Genomic DNA, 18,086 nt, shown 5'->3' with positions numbered 1-18,086 from the left:
CGAAGTTGACTTATGAGGAGAAGAATTATACAGCTTGCCCCAATGCATAGCAAAGTGAATACGAAGTGCATGTAAAATCTTAGGTGCAATTTGATCAATTCTCGACCCCTTCAGATACGGTTTTATTGAAAAGTAGATACGTAAATGATGAACAATAATGTTTATTTAAGAGACTGCAAAATAAACGCTAGTTAAACACAGATTAATGTCTCAAAGTTTATGATTTTATATTTTGTCGATTTATTTTTCTTCTATTTGGCCTAACGTACTACGCGGAAATGCCGGGCTATAATACAGGCATTCAAGACTTGTGTGGTACTTGACGCTATGGGATAGTCAAAAGTCCTTGCTACGCGGGGATGGTCCATATGAGGCTTGAACCCACGACGAGCAATGTCTCAAGTTGTGCGAGCCGACGATTTCACCACGGGATCAGCTGCATTGCAATGCGGCAATTGTTAAATTGCTAACGACTGAATTGTTAACTTTAAAAATGACTAACAAAACAAACATTATGGCAGTAGACTTAATGCATATTCTGGCACAGATATTGGTATGCACCCTATAGTAGCCATGATTATCGTATTTTATGAAAAGCCAGAATAAAAACAGTCCCTATGCTTGCTAAAATATTTACTGCGAAGGTTGTTTCGTCTTCGTTATGGGAAAGAAAAACCCATCTTATTCTTACGTGCGGCTATCAACAACTGGCAGTGAGAAGGTGCAGCGAAAAGGAATGTAATATGAGGCACAGAAGCAGGGTTTTCATAAAGCTAACTGACGCGAGGTAGTGGCAACGCACGGGGAAAAGCGAAATACGCCTCAACGCATAATAATCGATATTGAAAAGCGAAAATGTTGCGTAGAATAAAAGGCAAATAGCTTTTTCCACCCACCAATCGAGTGCCTGATGGAAGGAGACGATAAAAAACCATCGCTCAAAGAAGCTGCAACTGAAGGCTGAGTTAACATGGGAATGAGAAACGCGAACGAAAGCCCGTTGTTGTCGCCACCATGTCGCACAGCTTCATAGTCAGGAGGTATGTGCTAAACGAATAAAATGCTATGTTGGGGTTAAATATACTGAGGTGTATAGGGAAGCTCCTGCGGTAAGCTCCAAACATAGTACATACACGTATCCTACTTGCTGCTGCTGTTGCTGTTGCTTTTGCCTTCTGTCGTTTGACGAAGTGCAGTACTAAAGCCAACTTTCTACTGTATGATACCACCTGCAAAGAGCCTTTGAACCCCCCGTCTTTGAAAAACCTAGGACTAAATCATGGGTTTGGAGCTTCGGACGAGGCGGATAAGAAATGAATAAATGAGTAGAATAATAAAATATAAATGATTTCCGTCCGAAGAACTCCGCATGTACGTGCAGAATTGAAAAAAAGGAAGTATCGATGACGATTCTATTCACTTCTTGCGGATCGAAACCCGCAAAAGAACCATTAGGCGACAGAACAATCGAACAAATACACAAATAAAAAATCGCTCCCTTACTTTTGTTTGTAAAACGACTTACATCGGAACCATAACACGCAGTACAAGCTACAGCAACTGTGGGAAGTTGTTCCTCAGTTTCTTGTGCCCTTTGCAAGCTTACTAAGTAAGCAACATTAATAACGCCAAAGATGTGTCAGGATAAACCCTAAGCCACATCGACCATTTGCGTTTGTTAATAATAGTTTGCAAAAGCCGATATTTGTTGTACGTTTCACTTGCTGGTGACCAATTAAATGATTCAATTACGTCTCCCAATTCTATGACGAATTGCGCACAGCGTCTAGTCCAATCCGATAAAAACGATTCGAAATTTCTTCAAGCGTACCATTACCCGTAACTGCTCTCGGCGGTTGATACACCATTTCAGCTTGTACCGACAATGAAACGGGACAAAGGAAATCCCGGAAAACCTTCAGCAAGACGGAAAAGGGGAACAACAAAAAAATGGCCGCATGACCGAAACTGTCATCCAGCATCGAAGGAAAACCTTCTACTCCTACTATCGGCTATGTAGAAAGGCAAGCTTTTCTGGCATTCCAGTTACCACGTGCACCATGCCATCCGTCTGATTACTCGTTAGTATCCAGTGGAAAGGCTGAGACACAAACAGAAGCTTGGGCAAACGGAATCTAGCAGGAAGGATGTAAAACAGAAAATCAGCATTGATACGATTGAAAGGAAAATCTTCATTGAACATCGAGCCTCGTCGTCATCCGCGTTGTTGACGGTAGCACGAAACGATCCGATGCGATGTGGGAAGCGAGGCGGGAGTGCACACAGCGCGCGGGTCTTCGAGGCGGGTGGTCTCGTTGAATGATTGGGCACGGGCAAATTCGAAGTATTCGAATGGGGCGGAAAATCGAGTCGAGAGTTGATAGAATGTAAAAATAATTGGAATAGGGTTGTTGAGCTTGACGAAGTAAAATACTGAGCAAGGAATGGTAGTAGAATCAGCGACAAAAAAAAGTACACAGTATGGCACAGAGAGGCTGGATGGGTAAAGAAGGTGGCCCGTAAAATGGTGAATAAAAATGGCCTCGAAATGGTACAAAGCGGCTTGCTGAGTTCAGAGCCAAAAAAAAAAGCAAAAGGAATCTCGGGGCCCACAATTTTACAGAAAAGGCATGAGGCATTAGTGATGGCGGAGCGAGAGATTGGTACATTTTGGGGAAAAGTCTGAAAATTGTCGAATCCGCTGTCGTCCTGTTAGCTTAGCTGATGGTGGTTGTTCTGTCGCAGCATGTTAAACGACGTCGAGGTTGTGCATATGATAATGTTGTACATGTAAGTCAGCATTATTTGTGCGCGATGTTTCTATAATGCAGAACATTTATTTCCGATTGGGCCAGTTCACAATGGAAAATGGTTCCATCATTCATTGGTGATATCAGTCGATAGATACCGTACAGGATGGCAATGAAGCGGAGTCGTACGTCGCCCAGCCGATGAATTGCGAGCGATCAATTAAGAGAGCTACCGTACATTTGTTACCACAACCTTACAGTCAGTATGTTGGCAGGGAGCAACTGGCTACCGGTGTTTACTGACTATGCTGACGCAAACAGAAACTACTCCACTGAACTATCCGTGTTCATGTTTCATGTTGATTTCGACGTGCTTCGGCTTCACTCTGCTGCGGAATGGTGGCGCAACGCCCGGAATGCTAGCGCTTCAACCCATCATGGTTATTATATAAGCAAGGACGGAATGTAATGAGGCAAGAAGTTGCACAGGACTAACAAGGGGATTTCAACGATGAAACGATGCTGATAAAAGTCAACGCATGCGAATGTGCTGGGGGTGGTAAACATATGTGCATTTGAATGCATTTGAAGTATTGCTATTGAATTCATCCGGTGGAACGAACTGGCGGTTTGAAATGGGAAAACACGGCAGCGCAGAGAATATTTAATAGGAGAAAATCTTAAAAATTATTCAGATCGTTTCAGCTACCCGCTGTTACAATACAATAACAAAACAAAAAATATATTTTACATAGCTTAGATCATGCAGAAGTTATCCAGTCTCGCTTAGAAGGAGATTGGATTGCTTTGCTATTTCAAACCATGTCAGCATTGTTGGCAAAGCGCAACCGACAGCAAATGTTAAATTTAATACAATCTACCGAAACTTCCACAAAACAAATCGGATCATCGTCCGAAACGGAACAAGCTGTCGTACAAGAAGCAATTATCCGTAGAAAGGAAGGGAAATCAGGCCGACATACTATGTAAATGTATGAGATGCATTACACAACCTGCATTCATTTCTACTCTACTTCACTCCTATTGAAGGGTGCGCGCTAGACCCATTTCCGGTTCACATCCTACCATCGTTTGCAAAAAGAGCCATCGTCTGCATTGTATTTCAGTGGCACCAGTACTGATTCCCATAAAGTTAGCTGCAAGCGTGTGCGCATTGAAAGCGCTGAAGTACCTCGATCCAACGTACGTGTGCTTGTACGTGTGTCGCACACACTTCCTCAGCCCATTCATTTGTGTGTGCCAGGTAAGGTAAAAGCGGCAAAACCACGACCCCTGAATTGATGCTGCACGTAGAGAAATATGTTTCTGAGTTTATGAGCGTTTCACAACAAAAAATTGCTGTCAAACAAAAGGTTTATGTTAACATTACATGCATCTTTGTCACTTGATTTGCTCCCAGGACGGTTGATTTTTATGTTGAAGATGGAAATAGCAACACAAATCCTTAAAAACACACTCAGGTCATGATGACTCATCTACAACCGTTAGCTCAATACACAACTTGCAATGCTTTACATCAGGGGTCTCCAAACTACGGCCCGAAGGCCGCATGCGTCCCTCGAGAGCCTATAATGTGGCCCGTGATAGCTTTGTAAAGATTAAAACACACATTTTATTAGTATGATTATTTTAATCGTAATTACAATGTTTACTTTTTATGTTTAAAATATAGCTTCAATGATAGAAAGCTGTACAATGGTGATTCAGTTGGTATTTTCTCATTAAAAGGAAATTTAAACGTTCGAATATTAGCTAAAGGTGACGCTTAAATGGCCCTCAAAACCGATATTTGTGAAGCATTGCGGCCCGCGACGTAAAAAGCGTGGAGACCCCTGCTTTACATGATTGAATACTCACTTGCTTCCCTTAGGTAAAGCATACAAGATTGAAAACTGCTGTTCAGTTTGGTGCATTGGATAACAGATACAAAAATTGAGCAATTCGATTAGAGCCCTACCGGCTACGCAAGTAATCATCATTATTCAGTAGCGCATATGAAGAGGGGACATGATGGTGTGAGATTTGCATATGGTAACGCAATTAAATTCAATTTTTTTTGTTGCAAAACCAATTGAGTATACCCTCGTTATTGAAAAGTTTCACAGTTTTCAGCAGCAAACGGGAAAATTATATATAAACTAGCTAGCCCACTAAACCTAGTTATTCTCAAATAACTAAAATATGCCATCTCTGCTTTGTTAATTGGGATATTTGAGACAGGATCGTAAACCGCTTGCCACTTTACATCGAGTGTAAACCGCTAGGCACCAAAAAGTACCACCAAAAAGTATATAGTTTCGTTGAAAATGATCCAGCCGGAGGGTGCTAGCAACCAACACTTTGACACGAGATTTTCAAGTATATGGAGATAGAGAAGAGATGTTGACTGTGGAAGAGCCTAGGGTAGAATAGTAAATCATGATTATTATTGTAAGGTTTATAGAAATGTAGTCTTTCCAACGAACCAAATGCTTTCATGCTCTCTCAGGTTAGATAGTATGTCAAATAAAACGGGAATGCATGATGATGATTTTATTAGTTGCATTGTTTCAACTGGTAACCTATAGACAGGTACGCTCTTCAATTACGTGAGTAGGATATAAAACTAATTTCGGATTAAATTCACAAACGCTTATTTTTTATTATGGTCACATCACAATTCACATAGTATATTACTTTTCATACAAATAATACACTTTGTCTCTGAGCTAAGATATAGTTAACGTACAATTTCACTGCTATATTGAAGCAGCAGAGTGTATATCAATGGTTATAATAAACGTCCACCGAAAAATTTGAGTTACTCACATTAATTCTAAGATGTTCTGCACGTGTGTTTTTATTTTTGTATTCCACACAAAATACTACTACATTTAACTAGAAGTCACTATACACTATATGTTTTACCTATAGATAAAACGTTTCACTTTTCGTTAGCGAAACACAGATGGTAAACTTTTGTGTTGGTAGTTCTTGGTACCATGTTTGGTTTTACATTGAATAGGCGTACGAGACAACGATCGGCACATAGACACCAGTTGAACAATGAGATATAAAATTTACTAAACTACTGCGTTCCAAATTAAATATGAAACCGCTCAAGACTGGGCATGAGCATGAGTGGTCACTAAATTGCCCATCGTGAAGCTGTCATTATATGGTCATACATAAAAGGAGATCGTTTAAAAATTGATCTTTTTGTTTTTTTTTTTTTTTGGTACACTGGGCTACGGTCATTCTTTTTGATTTCTATTCACTGTTTGTACAGACTAATGCGTGTATTCGGTCTTTTTTCCTGCAGACAACTATGGAAAGCTACGAGAACAAGATAACAGTACTGAGCACTATTCCTATAGCTGTTGTTGAGTGCTACCCGCAGGAAACAATAATCGTGACACATTAAATTCATATTTTTTACTTTTCATTTTTGGTTTTCAGCTGAAATATTCCATTTTTTTGGAACCATACATACAATGGTTAAATAACGTCTATAAACAAACAAACAAATCCCAAAGAAAATCAGTGACAAATCTATAATAGTTCGTAGTTTAAGATACATCCTCCCTTTACTTGACTTTGTACTCGAGTGCAATTAGCATTGGAGTTTCATTTGACAAGAATAGGTTTCCAATCGTACCGAAACTCAAACTCTCGTTGGAATCGTTCACGGATTGTCATTAAAAAATAGACTAGGATAACAATGGCGGCCTAACTTAGCTGTGTGTGTTAAGGCAGATATGCAAATTTATCGGAAAAATCTCTAACCGTGTAGTTTTCTACAATGCTTTTCAAATGCTTTTTTCCCCTCACAACAAAAAATCATTCGCAAGTAGTTTTTAAGCGACTTATGCATAATTCAACAAAACATAATAATTCAATTAACGTAATTAAACATAAGAAGTTGCATGGCATCAAAATTACATTTTTGGCATGGCTTTTATGCACCGTTTGTGTGCGCATTCATTGGTTTGTTTGTTTGTTTGTTTTTTTACGTTTTTGGCTTGTGCGTTCTTGTTGTACCATGCTTTGCTAAGTCCCACAAATAGTTTGCTTTTGTTCGTGTTAGTAGAAAGTTCGAAGAGTTAAAAGATATTAGTATGTTACTCAACATTTTACAAATTCCACACTCTTTAGAAATTATTAATACAACTATACGGCTCTTTTTAATAATTGGCAACGATAGGAAAAAAATAACAAATTATATTTTAAAAAAAATCTCCACCACCAGTGATAGGTTAGAAGAAAGAAAGAATGTAAATTTCCATTTATCTGTGGAAAATTCTCAATAATTTCATAATGGGGCATGGAAAATAGAATAATTCAAAAAAAAAACATAAAATTCCCTCCGGGAAAAAGCAAATGAACGAAGGGACGATCTTAGTTTGTTAGTTCTTCAAGCAACTCCTCCGTACTACGATTGGCACCACGAAACTCTTCCATGTAATTGGGCGGCACTGTCCATTCGAGAAGCTCCTGTACGTTTAGTTTCAATCGTTCCAAAGGATCATACGATTTGTCATCGCAAACCTTTCGGCCAGCACATTTTAACGAATCAATGAGAACATTGTCAATCAATCGCTTATCGAAGCCCAGCTCCTTCAGCCGATCCTCATTAGAAATTTTCTTCAACAAAATGGCCACTAGAAAACGCATTCTAGAAATAGTCATTGGTGGATCAACGCCATTGTTTTCGGTCGGTCGATACTGTATGGAGATAGTAAAAGTTCGATTAGTTAGTGTTTCATTAAAACGAACGCACAGCGATTTTTACCATTGGATCCATCATATTGTCGAGATTTTTCACAGCTGCCGGATCCTTGTAACACGCCGTAACGTGTAATTGGTAATCCATCTTGGTTTTAAAAAATTCTTTGCACTTTTGACATAGGTACGATTTGTCCTGCTGATGTATAGACAGCATATGCTTCTTTAAATGTGGTAGCTGTGAAAAGCTTGATGAACAAAGCGGACATTCAAACGGTTTTTCGCCAGTGTGTTTACGGATGTGCAGCTTCAGCACACTTGAGTGTGCGAACGCCTGCCAGCAAACCTGCAATGCGCGAAAAGATAGGATTAAGACGTGCAACGAAAAAGTTCGTCGTCCTATGCTCTTACCTGGCAACGATAGGGACGTTCACCGCTATGAATTCGCTGGTGAACGATCAACTGCGAACGTTGAGAGAACACCGAACCGCATACAGCACAACCGTGAGGACGAACTTTTAGATGCGTTCGCATGTGCTGTGGTAAATGGCCCTTAAACATTTTATTGCAAATGCTGCAGTGAAATGCCTTCAGGTTGGCATGATAGCAAAGCAGATGTTTTTTCAAAGCATCTGGCCTATAGAATCCACGGCCACAGATATGGCACGTATAGTCACGAATATCCATGTGGCTTTTAAGATGCATTTTCAGGTTAGCCGCACAGGAGAAAGCTGCCGTGCACTGGTCACATTTGTGCTTCTTCACACCGTTGTGTGTAGCAAGATGTTGGGTCAACTGTAATAAAAGATGCAAGAAACGGATAGTTAAACAAAGTTCGAAAAAAAGACAAAACAGCAAATTACCCATACGAAAAACTAAACATGTTTTTATAATACCCTCAGTGAAATTTACTAACGAGCATGAGAGCATTGTAGCAGGTGTTATGCTACCATGGTATATTATGTCAAAATCTTTTTATTCTAGTCACGATATCTGCTGCCGCTTCTATTTAGAAAGCTAACCAAATTATCCTGAGTGAACAGCAGTTTGAAGACACCTCAGTATACCTAGCTCACTGTATAGAACATTGCTGTTTCAAGTTGCTCTCTACGCACATCATTTTATCGCCGGCCACCTTTCAACCGCAGGAGAGGCTGCAGAATTATGCGCTGAACATTCCTCGAAATTATTTTCCTGTTTCTGACACTCTCCTCTCTATCCCATCTATCCTATCTTTCTCCTTCATCTTCTTTCGCTTTTAGGGGGAACGTTTTGTCCGTGGACTTGTCGCGTTCATTTAAACCTTGACAAGCAATCTTTCGGGTGCGATGAATTTTCCCAATCACTTTTCCCTTAACTGGGATAATCTGTTTTTACAATCGTTCCACAACATTTCAATCCCTTTCCCACCAATCGCGCCATTTGCTCATTAATCAGTCAGTTATATTAAGTCACAAGAGCTAAAAATGCGAGCTTCACATTGATGCCAAAAGTTGTAATTGCCAAGTATTCCTAATTTCTGCAATTATCCAGTTGATTCAAAATTTTGACAATTTGTGTATACTTTTTTGAACGATTTTGAGTAGTTTCATTGTTATTATTATTGTTATTCAAAGTATTTAATTATGTGCAGATCTGCGTTGTGTTTTACATAACTAATATATACTTTTTTGAGTGATTCTGATAAGTTCGTGTTTGATTATTTTTGCTGAAACTTTTGTCATACAAATCGTTCTGTGTTCAGTGATTAAAAAAAACAACAAAAGCAAACTGGCAATATGTTGTTCCAAATGTTTCCGTTTGTTCTATCGAAGAGAGCAAAGCTCTAAACCAGTACAACTTGGTTGTAATCAAAAAGACGCCGATTTGATTAGATGTACAAATATTGCTTCGTTTCTTGTTTGTCGACGTCCTTTCGTCGAACGTTATGTTCTCCAACGTACGCGTAAGGGAACCTGAGAAAGATACAACTTCCAATCCTGCTCTAGCAATCGTTGTGTACGCAGTCATGGGCTGGCAGTGTAAAAAAGAATCACCAAGTAAACGGAAAAATCTTTTTTTATCGCAAACATAGCGAACTAAATTGTGACATACTTTGTGCGCATCGAAATTCTGTTAGATCTTTCGAATAATCTGCCCCCAAAAATTGTGCATTGGCTTCGTTTATTTTGTTGACTTTTCACTCTACCGTAAGCAAACGACTACCGTGGTGCCTCCGCTGGAAAATAACAGCACAACAGCACAGTCGCACAAGTAACATTCGTTTTGCTTTCATCTCCGATCGTGAAAAAATACACCCATCAAACGCAGGTGAAGGATTTTCTTCTGCAGTAAGGATAGCAAACAGCTAGTATGATATTCTGAGACTGCAGGATCTGGGCCTGTTATTGTTGGGAGGGCATTACAGCGAGTTCGAATTTGTCGACTGTAAGCGTTCTCCTATGGATGCTTTAATCGACTTTAAACCTTGCTTGACAGAGCAGACAGAAGCGAATATTTAGATAATTTAAGTGATTATAGCTTACACGTGAAAGACGTGCAACACCTTCTGCTTATTATCATTTCCTGATACAACGATCCTTTTTTTGTCTTACTAGAAACTTGATTTGTACTGCCATCGCAATGCAAAAATAATAATATTACATTCTTCTATTCATTGTTTGTGAAATATCACTTTGTACTTACTTGACCACCACGTGCGAAAGTTTTTGGGCATAGCGAGCAGCTGTATGGTTTTTCGCCGGTGTGGATACGCATGTGCAACCGTAGACGCTCCTTGATCGGGAATGATTTGCCGCACAGGTCGCAAGTATACTGCTCGTCCGTGCCGTGTTGCGAGGCGATGTGATTCTTCAGGCATCCCGCCTGCCGGAAGCGATTCTTGCAGTGTGGACACGGGTACGGCCGTTCGTCGTTGTGTATTCGCAAATGTTTGCGCAAATCGTTGGTGCCCATGAAGTCCTTTTGACACACCTCGCACTGATACAGCTTCCGTTCACGACGTTTTCGGCCACGTTTCGATGACGAAGACCCACCGGTCGATGATACGGATGCATCAGTGCCACTACCGGACTCTGCACCGTCTCGTCCCTCGCCGGCATCAACTGACGCATTTACTAGTTTCTTCACTATCGACTTATCATCCTCCTCATCATCCGCAGATGATTCGTCGTATCCATTCGGTTTTTCCACAATGTACGAAGGGAGATCGCTCATCACTTCATCACCGCTGATTACCTTCGGGACGTTTTCGATCGGGTTCTTGCTGATGTTGATATTATTGTTGCTTTCTTCTGGAGATGCGATTTTAGGCGAATGCTTCCCCACGTACCGGGACATTCGAGTTTGTCGCGTTGATTTCTTCATCGTTTCGCACGATAACAACTATTGGCTGAACAGTGTGCACCCTTCGTACGCCGGGTTTGTAATCGGTATACTTCACGTCGCTGTTAACTATCGCAAACTCACAAGAAACAAACACGACGCGATGTCGCTTCGTTCAAACTGCTCTCCCGGGGAGAGAAGTTTGTGTTTTATCGAATCGTGTTAATAGGCGATCGGTGCATACACGTACACGTAGTTCGTTTTCGAAATTGTTGAGTTTCGTTAGTAACACAAATGTATTTCACCACCACCAAGTAAGAGTGTCCACCGCGTTAGCGTGTTAGTGGAAAGAGTTTCGAGCTTACTGATAAGAGCCGTATCACCTTCACCATCAGCAGCGTTAGTTTAAGAAATGCACCTAATAGATTACCACCACCACCACCATCAGAAAGGAAGAGATCACATATGGCGCTATAACACTAACACATGGTCTTTTGGGCGCGCTTGCTATGTCACCAGTTTGCACACACCACTAGGCTTAAGGCGTTAAGAAATACAATGGTTTAGACATACAAAGGCACACCGTGTGCTAGGTACGATGCCATTTCTAATATTTAACGGACTTGTTCTACATTCTACGCGGTTACAACCATTTGACTAAACTTTGGTTGTTATGTTCTTTTGGAGCTGCTTTGCTTTGCTTCCAAATGCGCTTCTCGAAGACTAAGTCACACCAATTGTTGTTTCCGGCGCTGTTCTCGGTGTCGATGAACGAGGTTAGCTAGATATTATGCATGCATCACATTTCAACGACTGACGCTTCGGTTGTGTGTTCTACACGTTTCGTCTCGATCAGATCGCAACGATTGGCCTTTAACCGTTTTGACCCATTCGGTGACCTGTATTACCATCCGTTGTCGCGTTATATGTCTTTCTTTCTTCCTTTCTTCCTGTCTTCCTTCCTTTAAAGACTGCTCAATATAGGCTATTACCATGCGCAATGACCACACTTACATTGTCAATGCTTCGTGAGAGCTGTGAAAATGAATAGAAATTATTATTAGTATACTGAAACAAGTGCATAATGAAAGAGAAGCATTGAGCTAAGCATATTGCCTCGCATACCAACAACAAGCAACAACTATAACTAATACTCTTTTACATACAGTTACCTTTTGTAGCCGTAAGGATTATCAGACTAAACACCACATCGGTTGGCAGCAACAGGCAACCTTCTTTTTTTTATTTTATTTTGTTTCCACACTAGCATCGATCTAATCATTTCGAGCCCGTACAGCAATCGAATACAGTGATGTAAACTATTAAAGTTTGTTCAGATAAGCTGAATAAACATATTCTATACCATACCAGCTATTAACATAAAGGAAAACACCCTCATCTATAAAATGTCACGTTCAACATGATCGGTTCCATGGCGGAGACATAAAGAAGTCACAAAAAAAAAATAGATCCAAAGGTTCGTTCATTGTACCGCATAGAGAAAAAATTAATAATAGGGTTCGTGTTCTATACATGAACCAAGAAATTGGCGGAGATTTCAACTGCATTGACCCATCGTCACATAATCTAGACGACATGCTTACGGTTTCATTAACACATTTAAATACACAGACACACGTATATAAAACGACCCCTTGAATTAAAATATGAAAACATTCCCTTAGCGCAAGAATAACTTAAACACGGTTTCAAGCTAGAACCCCATACTGTGGCCTATGCATTAGCTCAAGCAAAGAACCATATATTTTAAATTTCCAATGTTTACGATGCGTAATACCGTTCTCTTTGAATGTGTGTTATGATCACTGGTAGAAAATAGCATTCAAATAGAAGCATACAAACGATTGATCATGTTGATCATGTAACTTGTAAAAGTTTAAAATAAATATTAAATTATTTTGCCTTTTTTTAATAAAATTGTATTTTTTTAGTTTTCTTAGACAAAATCTAGCTATAGCAATACGAAGCGGTACAAGTCTCGTTAGTATTTTGTTACAAAAACGAGATTTAAACATTCACCCATTAGTTAAAGGTAGCGTCAAATGGCCCTTAACATAGTTATTTTTGCAGCAATGCGGCCCGCGAGCTGAAAAGTTTGGAGACCCCTGCTCTACACGATTGTGCAGTCAAAATACACCAACACAATAAAGGCAACACACGTGCCAACGCGTGACGACATCCTTTCTTGCAATCTATCCTACTCTATATCTTGTTTCCCTTTCATCCATGAGGACCATTCTTTGGTTTCTATATCGCTATGCCATACGCGCCCGGCTTTCGGGTGCTGGTAAACATTTATTCTCTTCCATTTCACATCGTTTGCTACGCGAACCCACATCTGTGTCGCACATTTGGTGTTTCTGTTTCAGAATGCAGTCCTAACCGCTCGGCAATGCTTTATTTCCGGTAGCTAGATCATCTCATCTTTCCCTTTCGATGTGTTTGCGCAGCGATCCGCCATGGAGGTAGGGTTTCTCTGGTGGAGATCGTTGAAATCTTTGCCTTCAATGGACGATAACAAATGCAAGATCTTTTGGATTTATCTGCTACTGCAGTGAGGCGCGAGCGAGTAGGAAACATGTAGTGGGAGAAATATGAACATAACATCAATCTAAGACGTATACACTCGTGACGAAAAACGAAACGATCTGATTCATTTCTCTCCCAAAATGTTATTGCGTGTGTTCTGGAAGAGATCTTACGTTACTGTTCTTTGGGGTTCGAGTGCCAACATCCCACTTCGGTCGTAGCGTTAAAGATCTGGTGTGGCATACGCTGGCGTCTGACTGAGGTCAGCAAAAAGGAAACCATCATTTCGAACTCCACCCGTTTGTTCAGTTCGAGCTGAAAACGCAGTTTATGGTGGTAGTGAAAACCGAAGCTTCAGGGGAGGCCAATATAGTTTGTGTTGCCTCTCGCGAACCTCCTACAGAGAAAAGAAGCGACCATGCCCGTTCAGGAAATGCATCTATTCAGTAGCCAACGATGGAACGAACACTGTTGCCGCGTCTGGCAAAGATATTCTTGGGTTTGAAGCGTACTGATTTAACGATTGAAAGAAGAAAAATAAAAATGACACGCGCAATATTGTAGCTCTGGAAAGCATGCATACAATGTGGAAGGCGCGGTTCGATGCTTGATACATTCCCGCCTCAGCCGAGAGCACAAACATATCCATATGCAATGCTTGAATGATTAAAAACAAAACCGGGCCGCCGCCAACCGTTCGGCGTTTGCTTCTTTTTGTTACTTCTGCTCTATACGCCGAGGCCAATATATTAATATTACTCGTTATAAGTGTAGTCGTTGTGTGAAACGATTTTGTTCACCGATTCTTTGTTCGTTTTTGTAGAAAATGTTGTTTGAACAATATTGCTCTATATTCAAACCAGTGAGAGTTAATACTGTAGTTAATACTTCCAAATTCATTTCGAAGAGATTTGGAAAGGAAACGAGGACAGTCGTTTTGTTCAAACCAGTACGATGATACTGTACCTAATGTTGCTGGCTGTAAACCTCGTTGAAGTCTTTCGTCCACGCGCTATCGCATCGTCTCGAGCAAGATCTAAAAACAAACACTTGGCGATACGCTGCTTGTGTTGGTATTGAGTAAATAAACTCTTATCAAAACGAGACATTTTATTTTACCAAGTCTTATGTGCAATGGGCTTAATTTCTCTGCTGTCACGATCGCATGTATCACTATGAGCAAAAAGTATTTCCCAAATGGTTATTTTCTTTAAAATAATGCATTCATAAAATTAATGCAGCGCACTGAAAATCCTATTGGCTCAATGCTTCTTTTTGTTATGGACTAATTTTAAATACTTATATAGTAGAATATGGGAGATCCACATACAACACACATATACAAACAAACACACACATTCATGAACATACACAAGCGCACTAATCAACTAAGCAGTAATCACTACTAACTATTACTTACCTTTGCTGCATCATTGGGATAATGAAACATTTAGTAGGGAAGACGTATCCAAACACTATTTTCATTTAGGGGATGTACTGATTTCAAAGAAGTCGGCTAATATTCTGCAAAAAGTCGACCGCATGATCATGCTTTACTGTTCGAATCGCATGCCTGCGTACACTGCAAGTCCAACCGATCGACCTAACTGAGCGCAAACGAATGAGTTGGTTGAAACCAGCATAGTCCTATCACACACATCGAGCACTCTTCGCTTCGCGTTAAGTTAGAGAGAGAATCTCGGACTGGAGAAAAGGCAACATATAGCGTCAAATGGAGCAAGAGTCCATTCTCACCAAAGTGCTCAGAATGGTAAAAATAAGCATCCCGCCTCTTTTAAAGCGACACGGATTCGTCTAAGACCGCACATTGAACTCACAGTGCTCATCTTTACGAGCTGTAAGGAACTTCCCTGCCAGCTAGTTCTCTGGGTAACTGTCCTACGATATTGTGTAAGAATATGTGTGCGCTGTTTTAATTCCCTTGTGTACAGCGCATACTATCGCTCGCATACGCGTTCCGCAAGTACGCAAGTGACTCATACTAATCTAATATTGTTGTACAGTATAAACGATCGCACACTTTTTGGGCAATCGTACCAGCAATAGTTCGATTCTCATTCGTCTAGAAACTCATTCCCTTGGGCCAAGATAAGCCATTCGCCACTTTTCTTCCATGCTGTCGGAGAAGATAACACATGTGCGACCTTCAGCATTGTGGTGGTGCAACGACACACCTCATTCCACCCCGTAGAAGAACTTCTGATGAGTCCGGGCGGGTCTGCGGCAACCCTCTGATTGCTTGTGCTGTATTTGGCTGGTTGAATTTGTGTTGCCGGTACAACTCGGGTACCACCATACTATCATACCCAAAACGTGCATTTCCAAGAGCTTCTTGCTTACATTGATAAGCAGAAGCGATCGCACCAACACTGGTACTGTATGAATACATCAGGAAACATAAACCACCCTGTTTGATTCGCCTGCTTCACATTTGTATGCGTGTAAACGTGCAACAGCGTTGGGCGAACTGTGTTATGTTTAATTAAGTGGTAGCGATAGATAAATTAATAAAACGGTTCCCTTCTGTTTGTTCCGTGCCTCAACGCGGACTGCAACGTCTCTTGGTGGTGACATCAATTTATTCCAACAGCACAAAATACCCACAATGCTTTTCTCAACTTTCGATACGGAGGCGCTTGAAGAAACTTAACTGCAGTAGAAAGTATGTCCTATCGTGTCATTTTGTGAGGTTTTTGTAAGGTTTTGAGGTTGTTCGATAATGTAGAACGTATCTTTAGATTTACTAGAGGAAAACTCTTTAACGATTCGCTTACTATTTTCTAGCAGTGACACATGTAGAAAATAGCTGTCAAGTGCCGATTACCTAAACCAAGTCTCTAGTGCTGTTTAGGCAACGAACTTCAGCAGTAATTTTATCTATTCTTTCAATGATTGTTTTGTAAGTAGGTAGTACAGCAACACATTTTACAAATTATCTTATTTTTAAAGTACAATTTGATATGTATAATTAAACTCTATTTAGTTCACCTGTTTCACTAACTTCAAACACTGCCTTATTTTCACCATAGGTTCAACGCATCATACATTAGTTTAAAGTATTGTTTCCACAATTACTTCAGGCCTTAATTGAATACGGCTGTAGTTAAATTTTCTCTCTACACAAGCAGCACGGATACGGAGAGGTTCAGTGATACCTGGTTGTCTAAATTTTACAAATTGTTCCATTCATTTTCAAATGCAAAATAAATTCCTTTTTTAATCGTATTTAAAAAAAAATAAAAATAAATGCTAAATTGTAAACTCATTACAGCAGATTCACATCAAACAAATACCACGTTCAGCCCGATATCAATTCCCAGGACCTGCCAATCAACATTCCCGTATGCCGTATAGGGAAAAAACAAATATTGCGAACATCTATACTCTACCCACATGAATAATAGCTTTTAATTCAGGTGAAAGAATCGAGATCAATAACGTATCTCGGGGACAGCCTGTATTTATACATCTGAAAATTTTAATTCATACTAAGAAAAATTCAATCAAACGATAATTAAATCTATCCCGTTAAAAGGTTAATTATAGTGAAAAAGCCTCAAATCTGGGTTTGCTCTCCAGATTCGACGAGAAGGCGAGAGTTTGCACTTGGCTGCGCTCTTCAATTAAGCTTGGCATCAATATGACATCGAGCGTACAAGTTATTTTTTTAAAGCCCGATTATAAAATGGCCACCTAGCCCTTGGCCACCGAATCGAGGCTCGTTTGCCCTCACGAAACATAGGGCAATACCGGGCATTGAAGTCTTTTTCTTAGACATTAGTTCACGACATTTCTTTAAACTGATAAGAAAGCACCACCCCTATGGTGGTGAGAAACATGCGCGATAGGTAGAGAGCGGAGATAATGGTTGAGGTGAAAAAAGTCCTACAACATTGATAGTGATAAGAGTTTCAAGGTTTTCTATGACCGAGTTTTAGCGCGTATAAAAAGAGTAGTTTCATTTGCTAAAACTGTCCCATACCTCAGTTGTGGTTCGACGTACAGCAATGCATTCACGCAGCATCTCAGCCACGGCACATCTCAGTTTTCGTTTTCTGTTGCTTACGCAATGTTCTATTTTAGGATTCGCTCCTGTTCAAACTGCACTCGCTACAGTACAATCAGTGTGGAAAGCCATTCGAGGGACTAAGAATCACACGATTTCGGCCACGTATATAAGTTTTCCATATTTCTCTTGGAATAAATGTGGGATCGAGGGTTTCAGTGTCTGTACTTTCGGGACAGCGTTTGTGTGAGGTCTCTTTCTGCTACTGATTACAATAGACTGTAATGCGTTGGCTGTGAAAATGTAAGAAAACTAACTCATGCGTACGTACCATGCAGCTGCGTTCGTCATCGGGGATCGGGCGATAAAACGAGAGTTTCTTTCTTTTGCAGTGTCGAATCACTGTACAAAATTGCATGCACAACATACCAAATCGGGGTCTTCTTGCTCGCATGAACACACAAGATAAGTTTTACTTACGATTGCGTTTTAGGGCGTTTGTCACTTTTTTACTTAGCTGAAAAACTCGACTTTGCTTCAAATGTACATATTACTGCATTAAACACTAAATAGAGAGCCGAAAACAGGAGACCGTTTCGATACAGTACAATAGGATTTTACTTTTGCTAAATTTCTACTGTATTGTACTTTCCGCTGTTTGACATCTACGAACACCGTCAAGCTTGTTTTGTTTACGTTTTGCGCAAGCG

At 40.3% G+C, this 18,086-nt stretch overlaps 1 protein-coding gene across 2 annotated transcripts; it reads right to left on the bottom strand.

The window, feature by feature from the left end:
• Positions 1–6,688: 6,688 nt before the first annotated feature.
• LOC121599166 (zinc finger protein 260-like) lies at positions 6,689–18,062 on the bottom strand. Of its 2 annotated transcripts, none has more exons than XM_041926730.1 (5): positions 14,770–18,062; positions 10,161–11,834; positions 7,887–8,270; positions 7,543–7,821; positions 6,689–7,475 (listed from the first exon to the last, which is right to left on the bottom strand). In XM_041926730.1, exons 2-5 carry the CDS (start codon positions 10,839–10,841, stop codon positions 7,149–7,151), a joined length of 1,671 nt encoding a protein of 556 aa, XP_041782664.1. In that variant the 5' UTR covers positions 10,842–11,834; positions 14,770–18,062; the 3' UTR covers positions 6,689–7,148. The 2 variants fall into 2 exon arrangements, with proteins under 2 accessions (XP_041782664.1, XP_041782663.1); XM_041926729.1 differs by having other exon boundaries at positions 17,857–18,062.
• Positions 18,063–18,086: the final 24 nt, after the last annotated feature.

The sequence above is a fragment of the Anopheles merus genome, chromosome 3L (genome assembly GCF_017562075.2).
Source record: "Anopheles merus strain MAF chromosome 3L, AmerM5.1, whole genome shotgun sequence".
Lineage (NCBI taxonomy): Eukaryota > Metazoa > Arthropoda > Insecta > Diptera > Culicidae > Anopheles > Anopheles merus.
The sequence above is the reverse complement of the archived record's forward strand: the minus strand, read 5'-3'. Positions and strand labels throughout refer to the sequence as shown.

Bases quoted from the DNA above. Each gene is read 5' to 3' on its own strand.
- LOC121599166 (XM_041926730.1), bottom strand. From the start codon at position 10,841: ATGAAGAAATCAACGCGACAAACTCGAATGTCCCGGTACGTGGGGAAG. The intron at 7,822-7,886 runs GTAAGAGCATAG...CGCGCATTGCAG, and splicing joins AACGTCCCTATCGTTGCCAG to GTTTGCTGGCAGGCGTTCGC. The intron at 7,476-7,542 runs GTAAAAATCGCT...ATCTCCATACAG, and splicing joins ACAATATGATGGATCCAATG to TATCGACCGACCGAAAACAA.